Source organism: Triticum dicoccoides, chromosome 1B, assembly GCF_002162155.2.
Source record: "Triticum dicoccoides isolate Atlit2015 ecotype Zavitan chromosome 1B, WEW_v2.0, whole genome shotgun sequence".
NCBI lineage: Eukaryota > Viridiplantae > Streptophyta > Magnoliopsida > Poales > Poaceae > Triticum > Triticum dicoccoides.
Genome location: NC_041381.1, coordinates 610,080,009 through 610,092,520, shown reverse-complemented (window position 1 = coordinate 610,092,520; position 12,512 = coordinate 610,080,009). Strand labels below are relative to the sequence as shown.

At 41.6% G+C, this 12,512-nt stretch overlaps 1 protein-coding gene across 1 annotated transcript; it reads right to left on the bottom strand.

The window, feature by feature from the left end:
* Positions 1–5,300: 5,300 nt before the first annotated feature.
* LOC119349093 (disease resistance protein RGA5-like) lies at positions 5,301–9,723 on the bottom strand. Its single transcript, XM_037617102.1, has 4 exons — positions 9,044–9,723; positions 8,808–8,949; positions 6,415–8,443; positions 5,301–6,231 (listed from the first exon to the last, which is right to left on the bottom strand). Exons 1-4 carry the CDS (start codon positions 9,645–9,647, stop codon positions 5,773–5,775), a joined length of 3,234 nt encoding a protein of 1,077 aa, XP_037472999.1. The 5' UTR covers positions 9,648–9,723; the 3' UTR covers positions 5,301–5,772.
* Positions 9,724–12,512: the final 2,789 nt, after the last annotated feature.

Here is a 12,512-nt window from a genome sequence, read left to right as displayed (position 1 = left end):
TGGTGCGTCAGACTTCTTCGCTGGAGCAGTGTTGGTCTTGTAGAGCTTTTTACCCCAAAACCAGTAGGTTTGGGATCAAACCTTTCACACTCAGATTTATGCAAAACTCTCAACCTTCGTTCACAAACTTTTTTTGTGTGAAAAAAAAATCATAAGATATTACTACGAATAAGGAAACTGGTGCAAACTAAATCGAAACGCCTTCTCCTCCGGTTTTTTCCTCCTCACACCATTTCTGCTTGGTTTTCTGTACATTTTCTGGTAATCTCAACCTGTGCTCAACAAAACAAAAACCAATGTATACAGAATTACTTGAATAATCTGAATTGATTCGATACTTTCCTTTTCGTGTCCTACACATTTCATTAAAAACGCCACAAAGTTTTTTGCCGGGGGCGAGCCAGGGCGCCTCTGAGACCCAAAATGACTTAGTTAAAGTATTTTTATTTTATTTAAAATTGCAACGTTAAATGAAAACGCCACAAAGTTGCCACCTTCTTAGTCACCATCCAAAACCTCCGTGTAACAAAAAACAAAAAGTGGCAGTACAAAAAATAAATGCCATCTTTTAATATAAAAATGCCACCTCTTAATAATAAAAAACGCCATCTACTAAAATAAAAATGACATCTCCTAAAATATAAAAATTCCATCTCCTAAAATATAAACATGTCATCTCTTAATAAACAAAAAAGCCATCTCTTAATAAAAAATGTCATCTCTTAATATAAAAATGCCATCAAGGTTAAAAAGTCACGTTTTCTTTTCTAAAAAATGCCATCATGGTTAAACTGCCATGTTGCCATCTAACTAGTTCAAAACCTGACGTCACAACGGCCCTGCTCTGAGATTCGTGCGGACATATCATCTAGCATTGGAGAGAATAATTACATTAATTATAAAGTGCATCGTTCTTTTATTATTTGACAATAGCATGCGTAGTCTGGTTAAATACCTCAAGCAAGGATCACCTTAATTTAAGTAAAGTATTATTTATGTGGGTTCCTCCTAAAATATCTCGTTCCCTTTTGATCATATTCATGTTTTGACCATACTCGATGACGTCGATATGGGATGAGCCATAGGAAAGTAAAAGGCACTAGCAATGTCTCCGTTGAGCCACTCGTAATTGCTATTGAATCACTAAAGTATGTTTACTCATGTTGTAACACACGGGGCAATTAACTAGTGAAGGATTAAATTGAAGAAAATCTTCTCACCAATTTTTTTTGAGGAAGCCTTGCAAGAATGGGACCACCTATGCTAAGTTGTTTGATTCTTCTTATATTTCAGTTCGCCCGAGTCGTTGGATTGGCATCATTTTCCTCCTCCCACAGTTTTCAGTTGTCGAGCATTAGCCAAACCATAGAAAAATACATCAGGCCTTGGTTGTTGTTTAACAAACATCAATAAAAGCACATAAGACGCGGAAAAATACACTAACATTATTATCCAAAGTATTTCAGCTCAACTGACACTGCTAGGAAAAATGTGCTCAATAGCTGTCGTACCTTAAGAAGCGAGGCAGATAGCCGGACTGAGTCTTAGACATGGTTGACTGAGCTCTGGACGTGTGCTCTAACCAACTGGTCACTGCTCGACTCTCATGACATTGATAGCACACCAAACCTTATACACTAGGACATGGCTACAATCCCAAGCTCACATCAAGATCCCTCCCACAACCGACAACCCCCTCCTTCGGCACCCTCCCTGGCTGTCGCTGTCGTTGGAGCTTGATGAGGTAGCGCCCTCCCTCGCCAATGGTGGTGATAGGATCCAACGCTGCGCAAGCTCGACGGCTCTATGGCGGGGGCCATGCTCTCTGGTGCTGGTGGTGGTTGTGGGGGCGCACATGTGGCACATTGAAAGGATCGAGATGGACGTAGACGGGAGGGTGAATGCGTACAATTACAAAATTTATTTATTACTTAGCAATTTCAGATAATGTCGTGAAATATGAGAGTGAGCCTAACAAAAGATGATTCTAGTTCTAGCAATATACTCAACAACAAATATGAGGACATAAAATCGCAATATGATAGGCGTAGCCTCTGATGCTTCGTCTCCGTCAATGTAAGATGTTCTAATTTTTTTTTTGTGAATCTGATGTATATGTTTTAGTGTGTTCGTTCACTCAGGTTAGTCCGTATGTACTCCATATTAAAATATCCTAAACATCTTATATTTATAAACAGAGGGGGTATACATTTTTTGTATATACATGAAACATTTATTTGATACACGTTGAATATTTTGCAAATACATGTCGCACAATTTTTCAAATACATCTTTGAGCATTTGTTCAATACATCTTAAACATTTTTCGAATGCACGTTCAAACTTTATTTTGAATGGCATGAAACATTTATAAAATTACAAAAACACATTTTACATGGTACTAAAACTTTTTAAAAATTTCATGAGCATATTTTGAAATACATGAACATTTTTTAATGGTATAAAACATTTTTATTTAATTTAGGCAAACATTATTTTTACATTGCATAAATACTTTTTAAATATGTCATGAACGTATTTTTGAAATGCATGAATAATTCCTTAAATGTCACAAACATTTCTCTGGATGGTGTGGAATATTTTGAAATATTATGTGAACATTGGTTTTACATTTGTATTAACATTTTTTTCAAATGTCACAAACATATTTTTGAAATGTGAGAACATTCTTTAAATGTCTTAATTTTTTTGGATGCTATAGACATTTTCTTTAAAGTTGCATGAACAATTATTTTACACTGAAAAATCATATTTTAAATTTAGCGATGAATGTATTTTAAAATTTAAGTCAATTTTTTATTAAAAAAATATAAATAGAAGCAATAAAATAAAGAAATGTTTAGGAAGCGCTCCTCCCACGCTGGACTGGGTCATTTAGGAAGTGCCGGAGGCTAGAGCTTCCTACATCAGTGGTGCGTCCAGCCGCTGCTACATGTCGCGTGGTAGGTGCTCCCTCTGAATTTTACCTTTTTATATGCATTTTCTGGTTTTAGATGAGGTTTTTCTAGGTTTTTGGCTTTTTGGTTTTCACCTGAGATTTTTCCAGGTTTGGAGATTTATTTTTGTTAAACACGGTCATGCTTCTTGGAAAAAAATATGTGTGCTTTCACGAGAAGCATAAATTTGCTTATGCGAGAAGCACAGTTGTGCGAGTTGTGTTTCCCAGGAAAAAAAAATGATGCTTCCACGAGAAGCACAGATTTGCTTTTCATGGAAGCATAGATTCGAAAGCAAATTTGTGCTTCCACGAGAAACATAAATTTGCAAGGAGTACCTCTAAACTAATGATTTTGGAGAGCTCTTCTACAACGGCCGCTTGCGTCCAACAGTGGCTTCCTATGGGGGTGATGCAATTGGGCCAGCCCACAGTTTGACTAAGGGTAAACGCAAAATGCATAGAACCATCACTTTGGCAACCTATTTTTTCTCGGTTTTTATTTCTAACATTTCTTAGAATATTAATATATACTCTGATTTTTTTCAAATACACATTTATCATTGTTTTATATGTTGACAATTTCAAATACACATTGAACATTTATGTAATATACTCTGAGATAATTTCAAGTACACAATGAACATTTGTGGTATTCCTTGAAAATTTTCTTAATATATGATGAACATTTTTATAATGCACCATGAACTTTTGTTTGTAATATACCGTGATCTTTTTCTTAACATACGATGAACATTTTTGTATTACACAGTGATTTTTTTTATAACACAGAAAAGGAAAATAGAAAAAAGGAACAAATAAAAAGAAAGCAAAAGTAAAAAAATGAAAGGAAATAGAAACATAACTAATAAAAAGAAAAGTAATAAAAGAAAAGAAACGAAGCAGAAGAAGAGAAGAAACCGCGTCAGCCTAGATGCCCGTGGGCCGGCACAAACTGGGGCGTCGGGAAATTCCTGGAAAAAAAAATATGACGCCCGCTGGCGGCCGTCTTCCCCCTTCGTCTCTCCCGAGTCGACAGACTCTGGTTCTCCTCAGTCCCCACTCGCCTCCATGCGCTACTGCCTCCCCTCCATGGCGATTAGTTCTCAGGCTTCCCAATTTCCCTTCTCTCTCGATACATCGAGGCATCCACCGCCGCCCGCCGCGCACCGTCTACCAACCGCCGCCGCCCGCCTGCCGGCTGCTCGCTGCTGCATCCAATCTGGACGCCACCGCCGCTGCCTGCTGCCTGCTGCCGCCCCATCTCTTTTCGCTTTGCTTGCTGCTGCCCCTTTCTCTTCTCGACCGATACAACCAAAGGAGGAGGCGCCGAAGGAGCAAGCAAGGTAGATTTTCATTGCCATGTTAATTTGATTCAGATTGCCAATTTCGATTGTCATGTACAGTGTCAGTTAAAGACACTAGATTCAGATGTTAAATCAGGGACCCGATAAAATCCGAACGTTTGGATTTTAAGCATTTCATCCCAAACGTTTTTACATGGCAACTTTAGTTGACGCGAGGTGGCAATTTTAGTTGTTAAGACATGGCAACTTTGTTCCAGTTCGTTTTTTTTGTCAGAAAATTGCAATGTTTACCAACCTCACGTGAATTAAAGTTGCCATAAAAAACGTTCGGGTTGCCATGCTTAAAATCCGAACGTTCGGAATTTATCATTGCCGTAAATCAGTCAGGCGGTCACAGTATTGGGCAGCCAGCCATGTACTGATTCGGAGAAGAAGTAACAACGATTTTCGAATTTTCGTTTCAGGTAGTAGTAACAATGACGCAATCCTTTTCCAAAAGAAAGAGAGGCGAAGAAAGTGTGTAGTACTTCCTCCGTTCTGAATTACTTGTCGCTCAAATGGATGTATCTAACACTATTTTAGTGCTAGATACATCCATTTGAGCGACAAGTAATTCGGAACGGAGGGAGTACAAGATATGTGTAAGATGCATATTTTGTTTCAGTTTATGTTGTGAGTAGCTCTTGTTTCCATGCATATTTTTTGCTTTTAGTTTGAAATTGCGCCCCCTCTTGGAGTCTTGGTTGCTTGTCAAAGTCCGCCACTGCCTCCAAGTGTAACAAGCAAAACAATATCACTTGGACGAACTCCTCAAAAGGTCTTCAATCAACTCTCACAAAAACCTATATCATCTATCTTCCACCTAGAATCAAATGATAGAGCTACAGAGGTTGAGCAGAAAGAAGAGATTCAAGAGGGAAGGAGGTTGGTCCTCAAACTCTCTGAAAAATCAGCTTCAAAACGTCCATGAAGTGCTCACCCACTCAGGGTGTGTGGGGGTCTATATAATATATATAAGAAAAACAGAAATGTGGCCTTTTACATGAAAGAGCATCTAGCCCAGAAATATCAAAGATTTTTCTCGGTAGTACCGATCAACCGGCGAAAACGAACTTCCCAGAAGTGATACCTGACTGTCCAGTAAGCCTCTTAGAAGTCCAAATACACAGAGATAGCTGAAACAAAAAGCTTGGAGGTGGGCACAAAGTAACATTCTGTCAGGATGGTCTATGACTGAAGCACATCCAAGGATATGTTCACATGAGCCTCATGCCAAAAATGCTGATTCTGCTGGTCCAAATAACCATTTTAAAGATTTTTATCTCTGGGCTATCAAAAGAAGCTTCAGTTACACATCTCGAAAAGATCAGTAGATTATGTCGATGACTTCATCTGAGTTGCTTACGTTGCTTAAAACAAGCTATCAGTGTCATACTGAGAACTGTATAAATGCACTCTTGGTGACATCTGGTATGGACTGAACGAGATTAAAGTGCCTTACAAGTTACATTACAACCAGTAAAAACAAATATAGCTCAGAAATAGAGGTAGTAGTACCAGCAGAAAGAACCACTTGATGAAGGAGTTTGCTGGTCCGGTCCAGATGCGAAGCCACACAGTAAACCATGACACAACATTTTGAAGCGTGAGACACCTTCTTAACGGAGCATCTTGATTAATCTCTTCATTTTGAAGCGTGACACTCCTTCTTAACGGAGCATCTTGATTAGTCTCTTCCTTTTGAAGCGTGACACACCTTCTTAACGGAGCATCTTGATTTATCTCTTCATTCTGAAGCGTGACACACCTTGACGTAGCATCTTGGTCAATCTCTTCATTCTGAACCGTGACACACCTTGACATAGCATCTTGATCAATCTCTTTGATTATTCGATCCATATAGGACAAAAAGACATTTTCTCCACTTTGACGACTACTCCTGACTAGATCTCCATACTTTTTCTTGAACTGCCAAAACACAGTAAATTAAAACAAAAGCAAATCTCAAAAAACAGAGCAACAAGAGATTACTGAATAAACTAAAGTAAATAATTGGTTGAGAATTCGCGTGATGAAAGAAATAACAATAGCAGTAGTACTCAAAGGGTAAAATAAAGTAATCAACATCAGCAGTGCTGCCAGAGAACTTACGTGTTCTTCAAAATGGTGACAACCTGTAGTGTATCCTCTAGGACGTGTAAATGTGCAAGTGGGACGATTGTGAAGTTGCCCCACTGCAATTTTGATAAGGCTATTAACCTTATTTACAAAGTCGTCTTCTTTTGAAAGCTTGAGTACTTTTTTGATAAGATAGGCAGCTAAGCCATGAATGTGGACATCCAGTCTTGTCAGGGTGGAGAGGTGCTGGATGCCAAAATCTGAAGCACCATTCACGCACTTGACGCCATGTACAGGGAATTTAAGCTCCAAATGGTCCAGCTTAGGCATTGATCCCTCTCCGAACTCCAGTGCAGTTCCACAAAGAAAGATATCCAAGCTGAAATATTTCAAACTTCTGAACCCACGGATGTTGATCCTTCCATTTCTGCCGTAATAAGTTTTGAGCTTCAGGAAAAACAGAGCGGGCATAGCTCCAAGGATCTCGACATCTTCTGGTCCCATACGGTACAAGGATATGTCTAACGCCCTAAGATTCGCAGGGGAGATCATCCAATTCGGAACTTTGTCGATGTGGTAATTAGTGATGGAGATCTCCAGGAGTACAGAAGGAGTAGTAGGGCGCCATGATTCCAGGGACAGTAGGCCCCAAATTGTAAGTTCAGCCATATAATCAATCCGTAGATGATGAAGATTGCATGAAGATATTAAAATCCTTACAAATCTCCCAACATCTTCAGCTCCATCAGCATGACAGAAATGAAGCGGATACAGGATACTTACACTCAACGTCCTTAGATTGGTTAACTTGTCGAGCTCTACCAGAGGCATCTTTATTCGCGAGGGGCAGACATGAACATTCTCTAGTTCTTCTAAGCTCTGCAACTGTCCAATTATTCCATCAGATAAATTAGCGCAGTTTTCCATTGACTCTGATGGACTCATGTAGTCAACATATAGACGGGTCAATCTTTGAAGCCGTGTAATAGTTGATGGTAGTTTTGCAATTGTGGTGCCCTTTATGTCCAGAGTTTCCAAATACTGCAGATCTCCAATTTTACATGGAAGCTCTGTTATTTTATCTGATCCAAGACGCAAGTACTTGAGAAGAAATAACTTTCCAATATTTGTCAGATGGCTGTTTTCTAAATCCCGACATTCTCCCAGGTCCAACACACGAAGAGCTGGAAAAGACAACAAAGAATTTTGCCCGAAATTCCCAAACATAGCAAGTGATCGAACATGAGAGAGATCCCCTGGCACAGCAGCCATTTCGCTATAGCGGCTCATGACAGAGAGCCTGCGAATCTTGTGTTTCTTCCTATGCTCGGCATCACCATATGTTGTCATGAAATTCTCTTCACTGGCCTTGCATGTGATGAAATCCAGAATAATGTCATGAACTTTGCATGTCTCCACCTGGCCATACTTTATGTCGTGTGCTTGAATCAAGCTTCTGTTGATGAAACCATAAAAATAACTCTCCCCTACTTCGTATGCACTCCGATGTGGTTCTTCATGGATGAAGCCTTCGGCGATCCATTTATGTATCAAATTCCTTTTCTTGATAATATGATCTTCTGGGAATGCACTGAAGTACAACAAACAAGTTCTCATAGGGTGAGGAAGATCAAAATAACTCAGAGATAATATCTTTGTCAGGGCTTCAGCATGAGATTCCTTTGCAAGTGAAGAACCAATAGCAGCCAGTGCCCTGTTCCATTCTTCTTCGGCTGTTTGATCTGCCAGCAAACTAGACATGGTAATAATAGCCAGTGGTAGGCCCTCACATTTCTGCAATATCCCTCCAGACACATTTTCCAGATGCGGGGGGAATAAATCCTCTGAACCGAATGCTCTTTGCAAAAACAAGCTTCTGGGGTCAGCAGGACTGAGGGGTTTCATTTTGTAAACATAACCGGTTCCAGAACAACAATGTGATGCAACTGTACTATTACGTGTTGTAGTGATAATTCTGCTACCATGATCATTATTCAGTAGGGCATCCCTTATGGTTTCCCATGCTTCAGTGCTCCAGATATCGTCGATCACGATAAGGTACCTGCCACATGATTTTTAACAAACATATATACATTTGAGAGGGAAGCCATATAAGATTGCTTACGCATGCAGTGACATTTGCTAGGCTAGCCATCACTTAAAATCTTATAGAAGATGACAACGTGAATGATAGCCATCCCTCCCAAGGATTGGCCATTTAACTAGTTGCCACATCGCCATTAGTTTACTAGTCAGCCAACTTGATTACTTACTGTTACTAAATCATGTCATTAATTAGCTGAATCAGATATAGTACTTACTAGGAAAATCATGTGCTTCAGAATATTGCAGGTTAGCAAATTAAAGCCCTTTCTAGCCAAGGCGTTCCTTTGGAAGAACATTTCAATATAGAACATGAGGCTTACTTTTCGTTCTGAAGGTGGTCTCGGAGCCGATCAATAAGTCGCCGCTCGTCATCATTGGAAGTGCTGTGAGAGATCCCCACTCTCTCAGCAATATCTCTTAGAACATTTTTCATGTTAGGCTTTCGAGAAACCGACACAAGTGCTGAACATGAGAATTCACCTTTAATGGCTTGGTAGACTGCATTTGCTAGGGTAGGTTTTTTTTTTTTTGAAAGGTTTTGCTAGGGTAGTCTTACCAAGACCACCTGTACCAACAATCGACACCACTTGAAGCGGGGTAGAAAAATCTTCATTCTTGAGCCGCTCAATGATATGCTTCTTAGGATCGTCCATGCCCACAATCTTAGCAACATCCACATAAAGTGCATGCAGCCTGGGATCAATTTCAGAGGTGATAGAGTTGGGTATTGGGAAGTCATTTTTGTACCTCTTGTGCCTCTTGCTTGCCTCGATAGCCCGGGCCTTGAGCTTTTCGAACTCGACAGCGATCTCATGGCTTGGTTTGAGCTTCTTTAGCTTGTCAAAGAACCCCTTGAGGCCTGTATGCCCACCGCCCTCGTGGTCAAGACGAGCCGTGAAGTCATCAATGCAATCTTCCATGTCGTAGGACAGCTCGCGGACGTCGTCCCTCCAAGGTATCATCTCAGGGTCCAGCTGCTCGGCATCCTCAAGCGCCTCTAGCGCGGCCGTCATGCTGCACATCTCATCTCTCGTGGCTTCGACCTGACGAGCCAAGCCTTTGACTTTGAGCCGGGCGTACTCTTCCTCCGACAGCTTGAAGAGCTTCTCCAGGAGCGGCTTCATCACCCCCACGCCAACACCCACAAGAGCAGCCTCCATCGCCTTCCGCTACTATCTGAAATTTCTGGATATTGGAGGAAGGTAAAAGTGAGGTGATAGCGTGGGAAGAGAGGCAAACAAGGACACCGTTTTAATAGCCTTTTAGTTGAGCTACATTTGCACTGTAATACCTACACGACCAAGTTTTGTTAAACAGGACCATGCTTTTATGTACTCCCTCCGTCCCAAAATTCTTGTCTTAGATTTATCTAAATACGGATGTATCAAGTCATGTTTTAGTATTAGATACATCCGTATCTAGACGAATCTAAGACAAATTTTTTGGGACGAAGGGAGTAGTTGACTCCATCCACAGGTTGACTAACGGCGAAGATGGCGTGTCAGCTAACTGTAGCCACGCAACTAACTCCATGCCGTGCTACGGTGTGGCATACGTGGTGAGCAATCAAAACTTGATACGAATTAGTTGCCTTAGTTTCGTTTTTATTTGTTCATAAATAGTTTGGATTGCTTACCCCGTTGTCATATTTTTCTTTATAAAGAGAATTTATTAAAATCGAGAAGATACATGTACACATTGAAGATTCACAAACCAAATTAATCAAAACAAGGAAAAGAAAAGGAAAAACATGAACTGAAAAATCATGCTGAAGCAGATGACCATATGCAACAGCTACTCCCTCCGTTTGGAATTATTTGTCACAAAAATGAATAAAAATGAATGTATCTATAACTAAAATACATCTAGATACATTCATTTCTTGGACGAGTAATTCCGAACGAAGGGAGTAGCAACAAGCAACAATACCAATCATCACCTTGGCAACACATACAACTACAAGAGATTCTACAACAGCAAGATGCACCCGCGTCGTCATTGACATATTAAAATCAATTGAAGACCAGATCACGAGTTTTCACCCCAAAGAGTTTGTTCGAGAAAGGATCTAACATGTAAGCACCATCATTACCAGGTTCAACACCAACTAAGTTCAAACATAAGGATCTTCATCCCAGAGCTCGAGGCTGGGTAATCGAGAAACACCACCAAATGACCATCGCCATGTGTTTCTACCTTACATGCCTACCTCAAACCCATGCTATACGCATATGGAGATAATTGCTCATGCATCCGGTCCTGACGTGGACATTACCACATGATCAATAACACTTAAATGATTGTAAACACGAGCATCAATCTAGCGAGAGAGGAAGGTAACCGTTGTCGTCAAAATCCCATACAAGGGACCCCTCCAGCTGTGCATGACATCATCCTCCCTAGCAAAGTACATCAAATCGGCAGCGACTAGGGTTTGCCCATGCCGTCCCCTAGGAGCAAGTTGATCCATTTCTCCGGTTCCGTCCCAACAAAGCGTCCTTTGTAAAGGCGTGGTTAGATCTCGCAATTCGGCAGATCTTTCCGTTAGTCAACGATAGCAACATAGTAATATACAAGTGGAACGATGGTATGCAACAAATCAAAATTTTGACGCGCTTAGGGAGAACTTAAACAATACTAGCTCACCGTTACCTGTGACCTGATCAAGCAAGTGTCTATTTTCTTTAGAGTGCAATACCTAAACTAATCAATCAATCAGTGCAATCCAATGGGTTTATTGACTAGGAAATGGCTAGCTGATGGTGAACCATCAACCAACAGCCAACTCCCTTGTATATATTGGGGAATTGTACATGTTGAGAAACTTCTTGTGCCCGGGTCGTTTTCAGCGACCAAAGTAGGGCAAATAGCGCTCACGCGGATACAAAACAAAGAATAAATGAAACCACCTCCCACGCTGACAGCTTATCCTTCGCTGTGCATATCAGGTACCTTCCGTAGTTTTTTTTAGACAAAGGTACTTTCCGTAGTAGTACTGAGTGTAGCTGCATCCCGATAAAGGTTTGACCATAAAGGTTTTCGGGTGAAAGGCTAAGGCCCAGTGGGGTTGGGCGACGGGGTCGGCATCGTCGCTTCCTTCTTTGGGGCGTCGTCTTGAAGAGCATTGGATCTCGTTTGCACGCTCCATGGGCTGGGCGCCCACAGCATTGCGGTCGGCAGGTGTCTGTACGGCAATGATGATGTTGCGCGAGTTCTTGTGCGGCAACGATGGTGGCTTCGGGCGGAGTAGGGCTGCTGCTGAGCTTTGGTAGTCGGTTTCCGGCGTGTTCGAGGCGTTGACGTGCCTCACTTGTCTAACTGAAGTCGGAGCTGTAGAGGAGGTGTCTCCGCGGTAACGATGACACGAGTCGGGTGTTCAGTTCCGGTGTTGGCTCGGCGCAAGCCCAGTGCTTTCCCCCTGCAATGCACGTCGACCGAGTCAGAGCTGCCTGGTCGTCGGCGTGTGTGGTGGATTGTTTGGCATCGGCCGGCGTAGGCCTCGACACTTGAGTGGCGAGGGCTACATCGGTGGTTGTTGATGGTGGAGTCGGAGTCGCCCTCGCAGAGGTGTGATGACGATGACACCGGATTGCAACCTCGACGGCGTGTGTGCGTTCTTGTGTGGGTTGCCTGGTCGCCCTGCCTTATTTTTGCGGTGTTGTGACGATTTTCGCCCGGTTTTCCGTTAATTAACTAGGCAACTCTCTTCGACCTTTTTTAATGAATCAGGCCCTAAGAGACCGCGTTTCAAAAAAAAGATAAAGGTTTTCCCCTGCTTTATATTGTAAAGCAACCAACCGATACAACAAGGTGCTGGGACGGAAACAACACAGTCATGCCCAAAAGAAAAGAAAGAGAAAAACAAAAGGAACAAATTCTGACAACGGCAGATCAACATAAATGAAGAAGCCTTGCGGCCGTTGCGCCCACCGGAGGTCTCCCACCAAGCTCCTAGCTCCAAAGCACCGGTACCCATCAACACCTCCAAGAAGGGACGCGACGATGACAATGATGCTGCCAAGGGT

Excerpts from the sequence above, each read along its gene's own strand:
- LOC119349093 (XM_037617102.1), bottom strand. The coding sequence starts at position 9,647 with ATGGAGGCTGCTCTTGTGGGTGTTGGCGTGGGGGTGATGAAGCCGCTC. Across the intron at positions 8,950-9,043 it reads TGTTGGTACAGGTGGTCTTG|CACTTGTGTCGGTTTCTCGA; the intron begins GTAAGACTACCC and ends TCTCATGTTCAG. Across the intron at positions 6,232-6,414 it reads GTCACCATTTTGAAGAACAC|TTCAAGAAAAAGTATGGAGA; the intron begins GTAAGTTCTCTG and ends GTGTTTTGGCAG.